Source organism: Malus domestica, chromosome 13 (genome assembly GCF_042453785.1).
Source record: "Malus domestica chromosome 13, GDT2T_hap1".
NCBI classification, from domain to species: domain Eukaryota; kingdom Viridiplantae; phylum Streptophyta; class Magnoliopsida; order Rosales; family Rosaceae; genus Malus; species Malus domestica.
The window spans coordinates 9,780,876-9,800,413 of record NC_091673.1 but is presented as its reverse complement, the minus strand read 5'-3'; the positions used below and the strand labels follow the sequence as shown (position 1 = coordinate 9,800,413).

General features: G+C 38.4%; 1 protein-coding gene and 1 pseudogene across 1 annotated transcript; one reads left to right on the top strand and one right to left on the bottom strand.

The window, feature by feature from the left end:
• Positions 1 to 4,853: 4,853 nt before the first annotated feature.
• On the top strand, positions 4,854 to 7,945 carry LOC139190550 (uncharacterized). Its single transcript, XM_070810912.1, has 6 exons — positions 4,854 to 5,365; positions 6,236 to 6,529; positions 6,623 to 6,694; positions 7,423 to 7,494; positions 7,593 to 7,658; positions 7,748 to 7,945. The coding sequence occupies exons 2-6, from the start codon at positions 6,242 to 6,244 to the stop codon at positions 7,811 to 7,813; spliced, it is 564 nt and encodes a 187-aa protein (XP_070667013.1). The 5' UTR covers positions 4,854 to 5,365; positions 6,236 to 6,241; the 3' UTR covers positions 7,814 to 7,945.
• Positions 7,946 to 16,417: 8,472 nt separating this feature from the next.
• On the bottom strand, positions 16,418 to 19,502 carry LOC114820360 (isoleucine--tRNA ligase, cytoplasmic-like; annotated as a pseudogene).
• Positions 19,503 to 19,538: the final 36 nt, after the last annotated feature.

Sequence of the window (19,538 nt, the reverse complement as noted above, 5' to 3'; positions counted from 1 at the left end):
TGACATAAATGCTCTTATTTATTTATTATTAATATATTTTCTGTCCGTTATATCCGACACAATTTTTGTCGGTTTTAAAGTATTTTCTGTCAGAAATTTCATTTCTTGACGCTTGCAATTCTGTCGCTTATTATATCCGTCATTGCATCCATTTTCTGTCGAATTTTGCTTAAAATCCGACAGTAATATATGTTTTTTGTCGGTTTTTGGACCGCCAGTTATAGATAATTTTGTAGTAGTATGCTAATCAACAAAGTGATGGTGATGAAGTTTCCCTAACTATGAAGTTGGATATGGCGAAGACTTATGATCGAGTGGAGTGGAGTTTTTTGTTGGCAATGATGGGTGCTTTGGGCTTTCCTCCTAAGTATTGTCAGAGAATAGAGGAGTGTATTACTACTGTCACTTATAGTGTGCTAATCAATGGTGCATCCACTGGGTTCATTCAAACACAAAGAGGGTTGCGGCAAGGAAACCCTATGTCACCGTTTCTGTTCTTGATTTATGCCGAGGGGTTCTCGGCTTTGCTTCGACTTAGGGAGGAGCGGGGTGCATTGCAAGGAGTTCGAGTGGTACCTAGTGGGTTATCCGTATCTCATTTGTTCTTTGCCAATGATGTTGTAGTTTTCTGTCAGGCGGAGGAGACCGAGGTTTAGGAGGATATGGATGTATTATGGTGTTATGTAGAAGCCTCTGGGCAAGTGATTAATAGGGAGAATAGTTCCTTATATTTTGGGGCTAATTGTGGGCAGCAACGGCGGAAGAAAATTGCTCTTTGTACTAATATTAAGGGTCAAGATGACTTTGGTTCATCCAAGAAGGTGGTGTTTGAGGGTGTTCGAGATGTTAGAGTATGAGTGTGATTCTCACAGTTCAGTAATAATCATTGTTATTTCAGATTGGTATAAAGAGGTTTTAATGTGTTTATAAGAGTTAATTCAACTTTGGTTTGGATTGAAACTCTACTGTTGGCTCGAAAATAGAACTCATACTTATACAAGGATTTGGTCTTGTATTCCTTGTAGGATTGTAATAGGGCAATCTATGTTTAGTATAAAAACATAAGTCACTGCTCTCACAAAACATACGCTCAATATTGAACTAAGACCTATTGTTAGTTTGAGTACTTTTGGTTTTGCAAGAGAGGAGAAGGCGCACTGTTTAGAAGTCGGCTTTGACTTCTTCTACTACTATTTTTACAGGTTAGTTTATCATTGTGTTTATCGAATTGTGATTTTAATACTTGTATAAATTTGTGGTTCTTGAGCTTAATCTCTTAACTTATATTTTTGATAAGGTTAGTCTTACACGGGAAGCATTGGAAGGGCGAATCAATGGGTGGGCCGAGCAGTTTATGTCATTATCAGGAAAAGACGTTCTAATAAAAGTGGTGGCTATGGCTTTACCAAACTATGCAATGTCGTGTTTTAAGCTTCCAATGAGCCTTTGTAAGGAATTAGAATCTGCTCTAGCTAAGTTTTGGTGGAGGTGGAATAAAGATAGAGGTGGTATGCATTGGATATCTTGGAAGAAAATGAAACGTCAAAAGAGGTATGGAGGACTTGATTTTAGAGACTTATTGGCTTTTAACATTGCTTATCTAGCAAAGAATGGATGGAGACTTTTACATAATCCGGATACTTTGTTGGGCAAAATTCTTAAAGAAAAATACTTTCCGGATAGATCGTTTATGGAGGCTACATTGGGGAGACGTTCCTCCTGGGGATGGAAAGGGATTATTTAGGGGAGAAGGATTTTGGAGAGAGGTATGCGTTGGCAGGTGGGTGGGTGATGGAAGGAGTATCCGTATAGCCCATAACCCTTGGCTAACAAGGCCACATACTTATAAAGTGAGATCGAAGCACATTGACATGCCCATAATGGTGAATGATTTGATTGAACCTGCAGGGGGAGCGTGGAAGGGTTAGTTAATTCAGAGCTATGATGCATGGACACGCGGGAAGACCAACGTATCTCGTATCTAACACGCGGGGATACAGATACGTGGGGGGATATGTACGGATACGTGATCGATACGTATCCAAGTCAATAGATACGTTGTTGACTGATGGGATACGTGTATCTTACTGTTGGGATACGAGTATCCTACGTTTCAGATACGTTTCAAACTATAATTAGAGGATAATCACAACAAAAAAATCAAAATAATTACACTTAATCCGCACATAATTGTGTTAATTAACAGTTGATTGAGATTAGCTGGACCGAAATGATTCTTTAACCAAAAATCGAAACGATTTTGTGTATAAAATTCAGATCTACCTGTTTTTCCTCACTCAAACCTCAGAACCTTCATCAGCAACTGCTTCCATTGTCTCCGTTTGCAAGTGCTGCATTGTATCTTATGCATCTGCTGGTGAGAACTGGTAACTGGGTTTCGAATTCTATGCTTTCCTGAAGCCTTCTTTTTCTTTTTGTTAATAATGTTGATGGTTTTCTGCTCTGATACCTCAACTTTACTAATTAGAGTCCCTTTTTGCTTTCTGAAGCCAAACGAAAAGCTCTTTTTGCTTTTTCGTTTGCATATTATAATAATATTATTGCAGTGATCTAGAATAATTTAGATTATAATATATTTATATATGCTTTTATGTTGTTTTGTTGATCTCTTAGCATAAATTTGACTTGTGAGATTTTATGCGATTACTTTGGATTGATGCTTATGATATACATGTTGATAATTTAGGAAAATGAATCATCCTGATAGTCATGCAAATGCTATGTTAACCCAGTTGAGAATGTTGAAAATTATCATGGTACAAGGTGGAAGTATGTCAAAAGATTTTTAGAGGATCCTACTCTAGGTCAAGTTTCATTTGTTAAAAATGTCTAGAAATGGGATAGTCTCTTGCAACAAGGTTACTAATGAAGACTAATTTAGTTGTTTAGTGAATTATCTATTTAAATGTTTGAAGTTTATCGAAATAAATTTGAACTTGAATAGTAAATTTGAATTCTTATTTTATAATATTTAGATATATTCATTTATTTATATTATTTTTAATTGCCGTATCTTTGCCGTATCGTGTCTTCGTTTTTAGAAATTTGACATATCCCCGTGTAATATCGTATCGTATCCGTGTATCCGTGTCCATGTCCATGCATCATAGATTCGGAGATGTTTGACGAGGAGGAGAGTAAGCTTATACTTGGGTTGCCTGTAAGTTTAGTGGGATGTGGGGATAGAGTAATATGGCATTATGCTAAGAATGGGGAATATACAGTGCGAACGGGATATGGAGTTGCCATGGAGATGCAGGAAAATGGCGAGTTTGGTAGGCAGGGGACGGGGGGGGAGCAGTCACCGGGATATGGTTGATTGTTGCTGGAAGGACATATGGAGATTGGCGGTGCCGAATAAGTTGAAGTTCTTTATCTGGCGATGTTGTAGTGGTTCTTTAGTTGTGAGAGTTAATCTCATTCGGCGGCGAATGCAGGTGGATGGTAGGTGTATGATGTGTGGTGAAGCGGAGGAGAAGGAGCACCATTTGTTCTTCGATTGTGAGTTCAGTTGGGTGATGTGGTACTGCTGTTCACTGCAGCTTGACATTGTGGCTTTGAAAGGACGAGATTTTCGAGAGCACTAGATGAGACTGTGTGATTGGTTCCATGATAATGATAGGCAAGATGAGTTATTGCAGGAAGGTATTTATCTTATGTGGAGAATCTGGAAGTGCCGCAATGACATGGTCTTTAAAGGTGTGTCCGCAAATCCCATGAAGATGATTGATGTAGTCAGGCAGCAAGTAGTTGAACTTCGTGTGCATGCCACGACGTGAAGAAGGCTGTTACTGGTGGTGCTGCGGCTGGGGGGAATACAAGCTTTGCGAGTCAACAGGTACGGTGGAAGAGACCAGCTTTTGGGGTGTTAAAGATTAATTGTGATGCGGCTTGGTGTGGGAAGACATTCAAGGGTGGCTATGGGTAGGTACTGAGAGACTTTGCGAGGTTGTTGCAAGCGGTTGATGGGGAAGGTGGCCTGATCTTTAATACTCCGGTGATGGCAGAAGCAGTTGCAATTCGCGCGGCTTTACAAGTCTGTATTGAGTTAGGGTGCACGGAGGTGGAGGTTGAGTCAGACTCCACTAGTACATAACAGCATATTTACCACATCAATTCCATCACGGGCATCAACAACTCGTGGTGGAAACTATTCAATTACCACGGTCAAATATAGCTTGTGGTAAATAACATTAATTCACCATGGTCAAATTCTGGCCCATTGTTAAAAGTGAATAATCTACAACGGTTTTTAATCCCGTGATGGAATATCAAAACCACCACGCAATATGCTTGTTGTGGTTACTTCAAACGACCACACCGCCTTTTGAAAATTCACCACGCCATCGGCCTGTGGTGGATGTTTTTTTTTTAATATTTTGGAGGATATATTAAATCTAAAATCCCAATTATTTCCCCTTGCGTGAAACTGGACTAAAACCCTAAAAAAAAAAGGTCAATCCTTTTGTTTCTCCATCTCTTCCGTCTCCGACTGATCTCGGTTTGGTCGTCTCTCCGGTCATCTCTCCCTCAGTCCTTTTGTTGTATAAGCACCTCCAAAAGGGTTTCATGACGTGGGAAAATTATTGAATGAAAAGATTTTTCACGAATCTATCTTTATCTTTATTTTGGTTTAAAGAAGAAAAAAAATCCACCAATCATACAAGGGACATTAAAAAAAAAGAACTGATCATCAGAATTTTAATTGCTAAACAAAACAAAGAAAAAGGGTTTCACCCTCAATGAAACTATGAACTCACGGCTCAAGCTCAAATTGACCCAATCACCACATTTTCATTTTTAGTTATAAAAAAGAAAAGAAAAAAAGAACAGAGGAGATGAACGGTCTCCTCCCCCCTCCAACCCAACCCTTCCCTCCCCGACGTCTTCCCAGCCATTCTTTCTCCCCCAAAACCCAGCCTACCTTCTTCCCTAAACCCCAAGCCATTCCTTCTTCCCAAAACCCAACATTCCTTCTTCCCCGAACCCAGCTTTCTTTCATTCCCAAACCCTATCTTCAACGATTTCTTTATCTAAAAAGGATGATCCTCAAATGCAGCCTTCCTTCTTCCCCCAGATGGAGGTCCTTTTGTTTACGGTTATCAATTTTTTTACGCTAGATTGCGAAATCCACAAAACCTTCAATACGGTTCTCATCGATTGAGAGTAACCGTTACTCTCCTCCCTCTTGATTCATGGTACCTGAGCTCCCTCCCTTAGCTTCTCTAAAGTCGACTCCGAGTCTCTGACCACCACCATCTGCTCCTCTCAACTTCGACCACCACCCCATGGTCATGAGTCTCCTGACTCCTGAGTTCTGACCAATCCATTTCGAAGCCACAAGGTAATTCAAATATCTATAAGTATCATACCCTAAACAATTTTTATTGTATGTTAATTACCAATTACTATATACTTTGCACTCGATTAGGAACCATGGATAGATTACCGCAATGTTCTTTAAGTTTTCAAAAGGTTTATTCACTAAAATTTCTTTTGGGTTATTTTGGATTTGCACTTTGCATTGGATGTCCTGGAGATGTTAATTTGGATTGGATTTGGATGTTATTTTGGATTTGGAATTTGGATTTGGATAATAATGTTAATATGTGCTGCTGGGCACAATCTGTGCTTTAATACTCCCTTAATATGTGCTGCTGCAGTGCACTGCAGTGCATCCTCAATTCTTGAAGACAGCTCCTGCGAGTGTAATATGTGATGCTGCAGTGCTGCTGTGTTGCAGTGCAGCGGCTGCAGCCTTATTTTATAAAAAAGAAGTATAAGAGAGTCCTAACTCGTGCCAACCCCTAGTATCAGAGTCACAATAAACTTTTAATTTTATGGCTATAACAGAGTCCTAATGATGATATATATAATTGTAAAACAATTAACATAATAAAAGTTAATATATTTTTTACTGGAAAGAAAACTTAATTAAAAACCCACGAAGCAAAGAAACTGCCGTTCAAAGTTCCCACCAGTCGCGTGCAATTATATTTGGTTATCTCCTCAATCCTTCTCTTCACATCGTTCTTTTTTACTTGGACGCAAAAGATTATTCACTGATCTCTCTCTATAAATTTCGTATGAATTGAGTGGTCTTGTAGTTGCATTTGGTTACCCTGCGAAATCTTTCTCTCTAACTTCGTTTTTTCTTCTAGGACAGAAAACATTCCTTTCTTAATCTCTCTATGAATTTGGTTTCAATTTTTAGGTGTCTATGGATTTGGATGGTTTGCCAGATGGTGACGAGATGCCCTCAAGTGATGATGTGAATGAAGCAAAAAAGATAAGGGGAAGAGGTCCAACAATGTTGGATTATAATGTTGTGTCAAAGGCCAAACAAATTGGTGTTCAATTCAATGACAAAGGACAACATTTTGGTGCTGGATCAGCGAGTTTGAGTTCTTCGGCAGGGATCCTTGCAAGACAACTAATACCAGTAACTTACGCAAGTTGGGATGAGGTTCCTAGAATTTTGAACGATAAATTATGGGCTGCTGTGAAGGTAAAATTTTTAACTTACGCAAGTTTATATGCATCTATCTTGTTATCAGTTGTTTCATTTGATTTTGATTATTTGCATTTATCTTTTTATCAGTTACAATGTAATAAGAAAAGTGCACCAGAGGCTAACAATAGTTCTAGACACTCTTCAAAAGCTAGTTCTCAGGTACATATATGATCCCAAGTATAGCACGATGTAATTTATAAAGTTTTTATATAAGTAAACCAAACTTAGCTTCTTCTATGTTTGATTGTCTCAAAGAGTTAGTACATGTCATATGCCCCATTAGATGTTTATAAACCAAGTAGAGCTTATGACTTGGGAAACCAAGTAAACCAAGTAGAGCTTATTACTTGGGAAAGTTTGACGAGGATGCTTACATGTTATATGCCCCATTAGATGTTTATAAACTTGATGATTGTGTAGGGTGATGAAGATGAAGGTTATGTTCGGGTAAATTGTGAGGCCATTCCTATGTATAACTAGACTATTATTGAATGAAAACATTTTTCACGAATTTCTCTACCTTTTTCTGGATCTCTTCTCAGGAAAACTAATATTTTCTGTAAGATGTATGTGTGTGAGATGTATGTGTATGGTTGTTTTTTTCTTCAAATCAGAATTAAATGAAAACAAAAAACTTCTCACCATAAAGTCCCCAGCATGTATTGTTCCCATCTCCACCAATTGACCATTCTCTAATCCTAGTTGTTTCACTATGTATTCTTTTGCTCGGCCAATTTCCTTCTTTGTGGCTCCATTGGTAGTAGAGCAAATTTCTATTTTGTTATTAGATAATTAGATTATTTTTGTTTTGTGAGGCCATTCCTGTGTACAGATATACTAGGACATAGCAGATGTTGATAATTAGATTGTTTTTGTTTTGTTATTAGATACAATGTGATAGAAGAAGTGCACGAGAAGCTGACGATGCTTCTAGACAAGCTTCCAAAGCTAGTTCCCAGGTATACGAGAACAATTACTAAATAGTTAGCTTATGAAACTTATGAGATTTTGATATAAACTGATCGAATTTTGTGTCTTCCATGTTTGGTTGTCTCAGAGAAGTAGTCCAAACATAGAAAGAGACAGCATTAAGAGAAAAGAAGGTTCTAAAGCCACTTCTCAGGTAGTAACACACACTTAATAATATTTGTTAAATAGTTAGATAACTTAATCATTTAAAATTGATGTTCTTATTTGATTTCTTTATGCTAGTTACAACCTGTTGGTATTTTACGAGGGTCTTCATGCAAGTTACTAAATTGGCTCAGAAATGGATAAGTTGTTGCAACTGGAGAAATAGAATCAACAAATCCTGAGGCGAAAGTTCATCACATAGTGCTTGGTCCTGATTGCTGGAAAGTTTGGGTAACTGTTGTCAAAGTGAAGAATATATCTTTGTACCGTCCTACAAGTGAATTTCGTGTCTTGGAGGATGCTATATCTAGTACAATTGCTTGGCCATCAAAGTACGTCCAAGTTGGAGAGTAATTTAGTTCGTACTTAGACTAGAAAGTGGTACTTTGGCACTACATGGATAGTACTTTATGACTTCTGTTGTTTATGTATTCATTAGGCACTACATGGATACTACTTTATGACTTCTGTTGTTTATGTATTCATTTGGAAACTCAAGTATTTTTAAATTATGTTATAATATTATCAAGTATTTTTTTATGTAGTTATTATATTGTAGTAAATATGCAATTTTGTTGGTTATTATGTACTAAAATATATAAATACAGATATATATATATATATATTTAGAGGTCGCACTTGGTGCGATGGCAAGTGTCTTCGCCCATGAGCGGTAGGTCTCGGGTTCGAGACTTGGGAGCAGCCTCTCCATAAATGGGGGTAAGGCTAGCCGACATTCACCTCTCCCAGACCCTGCGTAAAGCGGGAGCCTTGTGCACTGGGTACGACCTTATATATATATATATATATATATATATATTTGTTAAATAATTTTTTTAAAATTTTGAAAAATAATTTATAACGGGCATTAGATGTGGTTAATTAGTAATCGACAACGGTCATAGCACGTGGTGTTAGATCTCAATTTATCACGAGTACCATCCGTGGTTATATTGCATTTAACAACGGGCATAGCCTGTGGTAAAAACTGAGACTTTTTATCACATCCAAAATACTAACGGGCACAGTGTCCGTGGTGGACTGTAATTTATCACGGGCATTAACCGTGATAGATGAGCTTTTTTCTTCTAGTGCTCGTAGATGATTATTTGCATGGTTAATGGGGAGTATGTGATTGATGCTACTTTGGAATGTTTTCTTCATTATGTTAGGTTCTTGGCATCTCAATTAGGAAGGGTGATGTTTGGATTTGTCAAACAACATGGAAATGCTGCTTCTCACGCTGTTGCATTGTTTGTAACCTCACATGGAGGTGTTTTCTGTTGGAATGTTATTGGTCCAAAATTTTTATTTAATATTTTGGCTGAAGATGTAAACATTACTGTTAGAATTTATTAAAGTTTACTCTTTGACAATAAAAAAACAAATTTATTGAACTAAATTTTAATGGTTGAGATTAAGCAAATTGATAATTGGATTTAAGAAGTACCGGTATCATGTGAATTTGAAAGGAGCCATCCCAAATCCAAGCATTTTTTACCCTTGTCTTCCACAATCCCCACGTAATCATCATTATTATGCCAAAGTCCACCACCTGTTCCTCTGCTAGTTGCGGAGTATCGGGAATTTTGCTGACCCGGAGTTCCACTGATAGGATTTTTAACGTCTATGCAAATAGGGTCAAAATCACATAAAATACTTGCAAGAATATAAAGATATTATAGTATAGATGCTCATGCAAGGTCGTTTTCCTCAAGGACTATTTGGATAATTTATGTAGAAACAATTCCTAATTAAATACTTAGAATTAAAACTTGAGAAAAGAGAGTTTGAGAGTGGGTAATATTAAAAAACGAATTTTAAACAAAAACTAAAATAATCGAAGAAAAGAGTTTTAAATACCAATTTATAAAGGCACTAAGGTTCCACCATCACCTAGCAATTCTATGTATTTTTACCAATTACTTATGATTTACACATGTCACTTTAAATGTTAGGTTTTCCTAATATATATTCTCCTCGTGATATTCAAGCAAGAACGTATATCTAACATGCAATCCGTCTGTGATATTCAGATCAAATATGAACATGCAAAACTCATTAAGTTTTATGAAAACCTTTTGAAGAACCATGCAACCCCTAAGAGCATGATATTCGCCTTAGATGAAATTACAATTATCAATCACAAGAAGCAATACTCAATCCTCCGATGATATTCCGACTGAATTGCATCCAATTACTTGTCTAAACATCCTAATGGTGGCCAACCATCAAGATAATTAGATAGTTTAAAACAGTGATCAATAATTCAAAGTGTGCATGCAATCAATCATAAGCAATTAAATAAAAATTACATATTCATGCTAAGGCTCAAGGTTTCGCCCTAGCAAAAGGAATTAGTTATGCATATTCATAATTGAAATCATAGAAAATATTATTAAGAATAAAAGGAATGAAAACACCTTAAAGTAGAAAATCTCCAAGAACCCTAGCCAAGTTCTTTGTATCTGAAATTGAATAATAATAAGCGTCCAGAAAAATTGTAGACGACCAAAGCAATATATTTGCTCAACCCTTACAAACCCTAAGACCTAGGTTTCTTATTCCAACTAGGAAACTAAGAAAAATAATAAAATATCTTAGAAAACCCTAATTAAACTAGGAGAATCTGCCAAGTAATTGTCCAGCCACGTTTTAGCCTCAAAGCTCCTCCAAATCCGACCTAAGATAGGTTGTTTTAAAGATCAGGACGTTCTGAACACATCTCCAGAAGGCCACGAAACCATATGAGGTCATCTTGGGCTCCAAAAAAGCAATTTAAGCCCAGAAACGTCATTTTCCAACACCGCGCATCGCTCATTTATTTTATCGCCAGAAAATAACCGCTTGGTGGAAAAATCCCAAATTTTGATACGATCAAGCTAATTGAATCACGAACGTATTCCAACTGGAATTACTCCAAAATTCGTCCATTTGTCCACGTTTTGCTCCAGAGAAAATCGAGAGTCCTATATTAAAAATATAATTTAAAATATCAAAATTCATCTAAAATATTAATCAAAATATACTAAAAATAAACTTAAATATATAATATAAAATTCACTTATCATCCACCAACCAAGTCTAGATATCTTTTCACCATCGTCTGGCCCACAATTAAAGAATTAAAAAAATTAATATTTTAATATTATTTCACCAGCGCCCTCTCTTCTCTCTTCCCTCTCCCCGGCCGTCTTGGTCTGCAACACAGTTTTTGGTTTCTTTGATTTTCCTTTATAAAAAAAATCTGTGCTCCGTTAAGTCGTGCAGATCGCCGGCTCCCAAGTAGGGTCTGTCTATGGCCTGCAGGGCGTTCGCGACGGAAGTAGAGTCGCTAGTTGTTGAGCACCAGGAAAAAGCTGCGCACAATAAAGGCACGAGCGCACAATAAAGGCACGAGGACATGGTGGGGCCGCACCCAGAGCGGTGATGGTTGTCGTGGGGAGCTGGGAGGAATCGGGGGGGGGGGAATAATGTAAAGATGTCAAATGGGTGAGGATGGGCGGAGATCGAGAACTCCGGGACGAGAATCTGGGTCCGTTTTCTTATTAACTTCTTTTTTGTTTTTATTTAATTTATTTTCTGAAAATTTAGGATTAAATGGGTATATTGTTTGCAACCTGTCAAAAAGATGGTTGCGTGGTAAATAAAGGCTACGTGTCATGTGGCCATTTGTGGGGTATTGGGGTACTGGGTACTCAGAAAAATTTATCCTCCGACTTTGAGAGTGACATACCAGTAGGGGTAGGCACCGAAAACCGAAATCGAAACACAAATCGAATCGGACCGCATCAAACGGTTTGGTTTTGCGATTTTGAAACGGTTGCGGTTTCGAAACCGAACCGCAACAAAGAAAACGGTTTGGTTTCGGTTTTGGGTTTTCAAAACCGCACCATATATTTTGAATGTTATGTTTTAACTTTTAATTTGTTCAACTTCAACTACACTATTCAAGTCACCATATTCATCTATCTTTCTCTCTCAAAACTCATCTTCATCTCTTAAAGTATCAATTTAAGTTCTAAATCAGTAATTTCCTTAGGCAATGCCTTGTGTGCTTGCCTAAATGTAACAAAAACCACGAATATATCATGATAATTGGAGTTCAACAAATTTGGTATTTATTAGAAGAAAAGCCTTTGATCATTGATGAAGCCAAATAACTGTAAAAAAAACACTTGCAACAAAATTCCAGAGTCACGATAGAGGTACTCTCATAGGATTTTTGTTCATCAGAAGCATAGTTTGAGTTATGTAATTGAATTAGCAGAGTCATAGATAGAGACCACTTCTCAGGAATTAGCAAAGTCACAGATAGAGACTAGGAATTAGCAATTTTTCTGCAGTTTTTTTTTTTTTTTTTTTTTTGCAGTTTTTTGCGGCAATCTTGTTGCTGTTTTTGCTGCATTCTTGTTACTGTTTTTGCTACATGTTCATTAATTAATATATGAGGAAAATAAGACTGTCTTATGCGTAAATATGCGTATATTTTAAATTGTACATTTTTTCTCAAAAACCGAACCGAAACCGTTTGAAACCGCACCGCATCGAACTAAACGGTTTGGTTTCATTTCAATTTTACCTTCAAAACCGCATCGCAAAAAGTTTCGGTTTCGGTTGTGGTTTCACTCGAAACCGCACCGCACCCACCCCTAACACCCAGTAACCTGAACGGAGGTGCAATATCAAGTTGCTTTAAGCGCTCTCACCAAATTTTTAAACCAAACTGACAAACAAAATGATGTGTCACTAATATAAAATAAGCATGTTAATTAACACTTAAATAATAATCTAATCTGTTGCATTTACTTTAAGTGATTTATATGAATCATTGATTTTTCTTTCGTGGAGTTTTTTCATTATTCATATTATTGTGTATTTTAAAAAATAGAAAAATCATTTAAGTGCAATAATCACGCCAAATGCTATTTTTACTCAAGGTTTTGCTACTTCGGCTCATTTAATTCTGTACGGGGTTATGGGTGAATCCACCAACCATCCTATGCAGGAATGTTCCTACTCGAGATGCATGTGGTTGGCATCTCCACTTGGAATTCCCCCTCCAGCCCCGCGTTCACGCTCTTTTCTAGAAGTTTTATCGAAGTGGGCTACTAAGCCCATCTAGCACAACTTTGAGATTTGCCTTATGATTATGTGGGCTATATGGAGTGCTAGGAATGATCATATGTGGAATGACAAAATGGAGTCTCCAAACTTAGTGATGGCTCGATGTCTATGTTGGTGGCATGAGTTTAAGAAGGCTATTCTTCCCACTTATGGCACTACTCCTACCCTCATGCCTACTCAATGGGCTTGGCCAAGGGCCTTTTTCTGAAGATTAATGCCCATGGGGCGTGGAATGAACATCTTAAACAAGGGGAATTGGGATCATAATAAGAAACGATCAGGGCTCTTTTTTGGTGGCTGCTGCTATGAAGCTTGATCACATCTTCTCTCCCCTTCAGGCGGAGGCGATGGCAGCCAAAGATGGCGTAATGTTGGCGACGCAAAGGGGACTTCAAAACTTTATTTTAGAAAGTGATTTGCTCTAGATTGTTGTTACGCTTCGTGATCATTTTCCTAATATGTCAGTCATTGGGCATATTATTGAAGACACGAAACCTTTGTTGGCATCAGTCACTAAGGCTTACCTTACCCATGTTCGTTGCCAAGCTAATGGTGTTGCTCATCGCCAAGCGCGCGCTGCCCTTCTTCGTGGAATTAATTGTACTTGGGATGGGGCTCTACTGGGCCTCATTTCAGACCTTCTATTTGAGGAGGCTAATATGAAACTGTGTTGTTGTCCATTTGGACTTTTAATAAAATCTATTGATCTTTTCTCAAAAAAGTAATAATCTAATCGTCAAGGACCACATCATTTCGTTTGAAAATTTGGTTTGAAAATTTGGTTTCCCTATCATTATCCATAAAATTGAAGTTTCTCTTTACTCTTTAAAGTAAGCAAGTAAACTTTAATTTGAAAACCTTACTAATAGAAAGGGGAAATATGGGCTTAGCCTAATCCCTTTTTTGTAAGGCCCACATAAAAATATGCTATTGAAGTGAGTAAGGCTAAAGCACAACCTAAATAGGAAGATTACAACTCTGAGACATTCCAATAGAAAACCAAATTCCAGTCATTTATGCAACTATCAATGGATGATGCAAAAACCAGCAAGCTCGAATGTAAGAAACATCGTAAAAGAAGTTGTCCTAACAAACGGTTATTTCAAACCTACGTGGAAAGCTTTCAACTGAATTAGAAAGGGTTTCTTTTTCGTTTTATCCTTTGTCTTTCAAAACTCATTTTCTATATGGGGTAAAATTGAAATTTCAAAATAAAAAGTTATAAGTCTTGTGTATAGGGAGAAAATTTGGGTACATAAAATTTTTCTAAACAAAAATGCAAGGACGACAATGGATCATGATCTCTAGACTTAAGTTGTGTGCATTTACCTGCATTTCGCTACATCTCAAATGACACGCCTAACCTTGATATTCCCTGAGCACCGGTGTAAGCATGTGTTGGCCGACACCCGAAGGTGACGAAGTCATAGTAGAATGCATGAGAATAAGAAATAAATAAGACTTATAAATTTAAATATAATTAATATGCAAATGAGGAACGTGTTCAAAGCATACAACTAATCTAGAACACTAAAAGAAATAATATAAGATTTAATGAATAAAGGAATGGGTCCTACACCGAGAGGACTCGAAAATGCCGATGCAGAAGTGCCTTGATGCCGGGATTGTACGCCTCGAATCTAAGTCCTGAGGGGGCGCAAAACAAACATGAGTGGACCAAATTGATATATATATATAATACGGAAACAGTTATTCAATAACATACTAAACCCCAAAGTTTTATGGAAATTCAATAGTATCATATGAAATAGGTTTTTCCAAAAACCCTAGCATGCCATAAAACCTTTCATAAAACATATCTCGTATATAGTGTGCTAAATAGTGGTATCCAATAACAATATCTCCCTGCCCAATGTCAGCTAATATGTCTCTGCGCCCAAAGCCAGAGATTATTTCTCCCGGCCTAATGTCAGCTACATGTTTCTTGACCGGAAGCCAAAGATTATTTCTCCCAGCCCGCAGCCAACAACCATATCCGTTGTCCGTAGGTGGAACAGTGACCACCAGATAGGCACAAAACCATTGAACATAGTCTTTCCAAACATAGGTACATATATCTCAAAACATCTTCATAGTATAAAGTCATCCATCATCTATATTATAAAGAAGTGTGTAAAAGCATGTTCTAAATAGCATATAGTCATCCATCATATATACTACAAAGAACATAAGTTAGATAAAATATGATATTCCAAAATACTCGCAGTAAGCATAATTTCTCATAAAACGTTTCGTAAAATGTAATCTTTAAATATTGATTTTCATGTATGCATTTCTACTATTAAAACATGCATTTTAGAAGGGGTCCACTCACAAATACTCCGTCGTCGTAGAGCCGTATGAAATAGGAATAGCGGAATCGCCGCTAATAATTACACCTAAGCACATAAAGGGTACAATTAATAAAACTCTATTCATACGATTGAATTTGGGAAAACAAACGTCAAAAACGGATCCAGGACGTCGAAATTAGCCTAGGAGATGTCCCGGACGAAACCCCAAAAAAGTCAACATTGACCGTCGACCGGTCAAAGTCAAAGTCAACTGTCGGCGTTGACTGGGTCAACAGGTTCGGGTCGGGTCAAGTTAACCGGGTTAAAGGGTTTGGGTCAATCGGGTTGGGCCTAAAGGGTTTGGGTCCAATGGGTTTTAGGGTTTTGGGTTTTGGGCTTAGAGCTATCGGAGCAGAGGCCCAAGTGAATTGGCTCAAGGGAAAAGGGTTTTGGGTTCAACGGGCCAAGGGCCCTGGGTTGCAAATAAGGGGCTTGGGCTTGAAAGCCCGGCCCGGTGCCTTTGGGTTTTGGTTTTTTTTTTAAATAAATAAAAATAAAAAGGGTTATTGGGTTTGGGCTTCAAATGGTTAACGAGCCTAGGGCTCGAGTTCCAACTGACCCGAAGACCTAAAGACAAGGGTTTGGGTTTGGGCTGCCCTAAAGTTTTGGGCTTGGGGTTTAGGCCCAAATGCCTGGTTTTGTTTCTCGCCGAGGAAGGAGGTTAGATCATTCCGTGCTCCGGTCAATGGCAAACCAACACTATAGGGTACGATTTAACTATGAAATTGAAGGTGTGATAACCAAGGTGTCATGCACATTGCCTCCAATCCAGTATTCCATGAAAGGACCGAACATATTGAAGTTGACTGCCATTATATTCGTGCTCAAGTTCAATCCAAGGTGATAGACACCGTGTTCACACGCAGCCACGATCAACTTGCTGATTTATTCACAAAAGCACTAGACTCTACTCAGTTTCAGCAATTGTTGTGCAAGCTTGGATCAATCAATCCCCTTGATCTAGCTTAAGGGTGTGTATTGAAACCGGTTTGTATGGATGGGTTGTATGTATAAGTTGTCATCCTCACTTTAGCTAAGTCATAGGCTAAAGTTACTTTCCATAGCTTGTCATTCACCTTACATCAACATTTCTTAGTTACTTGTAATTTGGTTTTTGCTTTTCCACTTGTTAAGGCAGATTTTAGGGATTGCGTTTATATAGTTATCCTACAATCTATTGTAGCTTTCTTTTAGCTCTCTATAAGAGTTGCCTTCACTCTCTTGTAACATTCATAATGAAATATACAACAAATATTGAAATCAAAACTCAACAGTCATTGATAACTTCCATTGGTGGAGCATAGTTTTTCAAATTCTTACTCATTTTTTTACCATCCTTGGCAAGGACAAGTCCATTGCAAATGAGGTTCCTAAAAGCAGGTTTCCGAAATAACATCGTAGATAACGCCATAAGTGTAGAACTATCCACGAGTCTAATCTAGCCCCTCAGCCACAAAATAGCCAGAGAAATTTTTCTCAAAATGTCTTTCTCAAAAAAATGATAGTGGATATAAGCATAAGGCATGAACCCACTTTCAAACCAACAATCAAACAGAGTGTATATGTTGAAGAACACCATTTTCGGGACCTTGGCTTGAGGAAATCGTAATGTGATCAATATTGCGGCAGTGCAAATCGAAAACCTTAACACCATAAAGCTCTTCAAGCCTCCGAATAAAATCCATAACAACAATTTCTTCACCATCTTCACTAATCCACACTGGAAGTGGAGTGCCCCAAAATCTACTTCGACTAACAGCTCAATCTCATGCATTTTCCAGCCAATTATGAAAGCGCTTTTTCTTCACAAAATCAGGAACCCAGCAAGTGTGCTTCTTGTTTTCTAACAATTTTTCTTTCAACAGCTCCACTCGGATAAACTAGCTTAGAACAGTTCTGTAAATAAGCGGAGTTTTTAGATCTCCAGCATAAGGGATAAGAATGAGTAAACGTTTCAGACTTCACTAGCCTTCCTTTTGCCTTTACTGCTTCAATAATATCTTTATCTGCATCCTTGACATAGGCACTTGCTGAAATCAGTAATTCTTTAGGTAAAGCATCCATCATCATCAACAACTACAATCAAGTTCTCTCCCTTGTTGATCACTTGATTTTCAAGGCAAACACGATAATCTTCTTCACCAAATGCAGGAGCACGATGCACAATACCAGTACCACTGTCATCGGTAACATAGTTGTCTACAACAACTCTAAATGCCACATCAGAGAACTCCACAAAGTAGTCAAAGAGTGGTTCGTACTTCTTTCCCACTAAAGAAGCACCAAAAAATTTCTCCACTACTTCATGTGCAGTGTCCATGGTTTCCTTTTTCCCACCCAAGGATCCCTTGGCATTTGAATTTAGCTTTTTGAATCACAAACAGATCCATTTGCTACATTTTCTTTTGGTTTCTCATTAGAAAGAGCTGACAACTGAGATTCAGCGACAACATACACTTTCCCGGTGTACTAGTTGCAAACCTTCACATAAGTAAAATTAACCTTCACGTAAGTAAAATTTTCATTGACACGTAGGGTCCACTGTACAACTTCTTGGTATTAACAAGCCATCGTATTATTTTCTTAAAATTTTTGCTTGTCTTTTATCTTTGTTTGTATAATACTTAGGGCCTCCGTATTTAAATCTCGTATAAATACTCGGGGGACTCAAATGTAATTATGTAATAAATGGATGGGCAAACATGTAAAAATGGGAGCATCCCTTATTCTATAAAAGGGCATCCTCACCCTCACAAACCTCAAGCCCTCTCACCCTCACAAAGCTCATCTATCTCAAGCTCTCATGCTCACAAACAGAGAGCCCTCTCAAGCTCTTTCTTTCTCTGGGGGACTCCCCCTCACCCTTGTAATCCATACATACAGTCAGAGAAATACAATCAGTGTGGACGTAGCCCAAACATTGGGGTGAACCACGATACATCTTGTATTATTTACATTTCTTGCAGATTCACGATCGGATTTACGTTGTTCCTAGACCCCTTCGATTTTGTGCATCAACATTTGGCGTCGTTTGTGGGAAACGATACGAAAAGTTGTGTCGGTTCTATTTCGTTTTTCCACATCCGCCGTGAATCTGCAGAAACCCAAAAACTCCCTCCTTGGGCTTTTCCAGAAAACCCCCACAAACATAAAACCACAAAATCCCATGATTTGCAATTTTTCGCTGGAAACGAAATTCCACACGCCCCACCTGTAAATCTCTCTTTGCTCTCCTCCTCCTTCTTTTGTGTTCATTTAGGGGCTTGGGCTGTTCTAAAAGTCACAGAAAACCATGACCAAGTCCAAGAATTTCCTCAACAATCTCTTTAAAACTTTTGGTTTCGCACCCATCAAAGATGAACAAAATGAAGAGGACTTTGAGAATATTGCTCAACAGGGACAGAAGCATTTCCCATTTGAAACTCGGCGCCTGATTTCTGTCGTCACTCCCAGTAGCGATTGTGATTTTCTCCGCCACTGCGCGCTTCCACCATGATCCCTGCAACCACCGTCTATTCTCTCTCTCTGCATCTCACTCTCAGATCTCTATTTTCTTATGGGAAAAAGGGCGATTAATGGGAAAAAGGGCAAGTCAGACGGGCTGGGTCAGGGTCAAGGACCCGAAAGTGGGTCCAATACACACAACGATGGGGATCTGGTGAACTGGGGCTATTCAAGCTCATGGGCTTGCTTGTTGCAGGCTGCAGCATGAAATCCACCAATGGTTTCATGTTCTCGTGGTGACTGTTGCTTCCATTGTTGAGCATTTTCTCTCTTTGGAGCACAGAAAGGGCCTTGCCCAGGGCAGGCATCAATTGATTCTTGGGGGTTGGAGTTTCTTACGTGCTCTTTACTTACATGGCAACTCGCTCTCCGGAACTCTCCCGTCGGCGATTCTCAACCTCATCAACCTTCAAATCCTCAACGTCACTCAAATTTCCTCTCCGGAACAATCTCCGGCAACATTCAAGTGAACCTTCGGCACCTCGACCTTTCGTCGAACAAATTCTACGAGGAGATTCTGATGAACCTGCTCCTCTGGAACCTGCAGCAAAGCCTGTTGCTGAGAATGTGCCTCGACATTTTGGTTTTTAAATCTTAGCCCCTGGGTTTTCAAAATTCGACAAATTTTGGTGCTGATGGTTTACATGGAGGCTCAGCCTGGTTTATTTCTCGGGCTTAACTCCCATCACAATACAACATCGTCGAATTCAGTCCAATCCAATAAAATCAAATCTGAATCGCCTTTTTACTTTTAATTGGGTATTCGAATCCTGGAAAGTGTTTGGATTCCGGGGTTTCCGATTCGGTGGAGCTCCTGTTCCGGCATGCCTCTGTTTCTGAGCATTCATTCAAATTTATCATCTTTTGGGTCTGAAGAAAGTTGA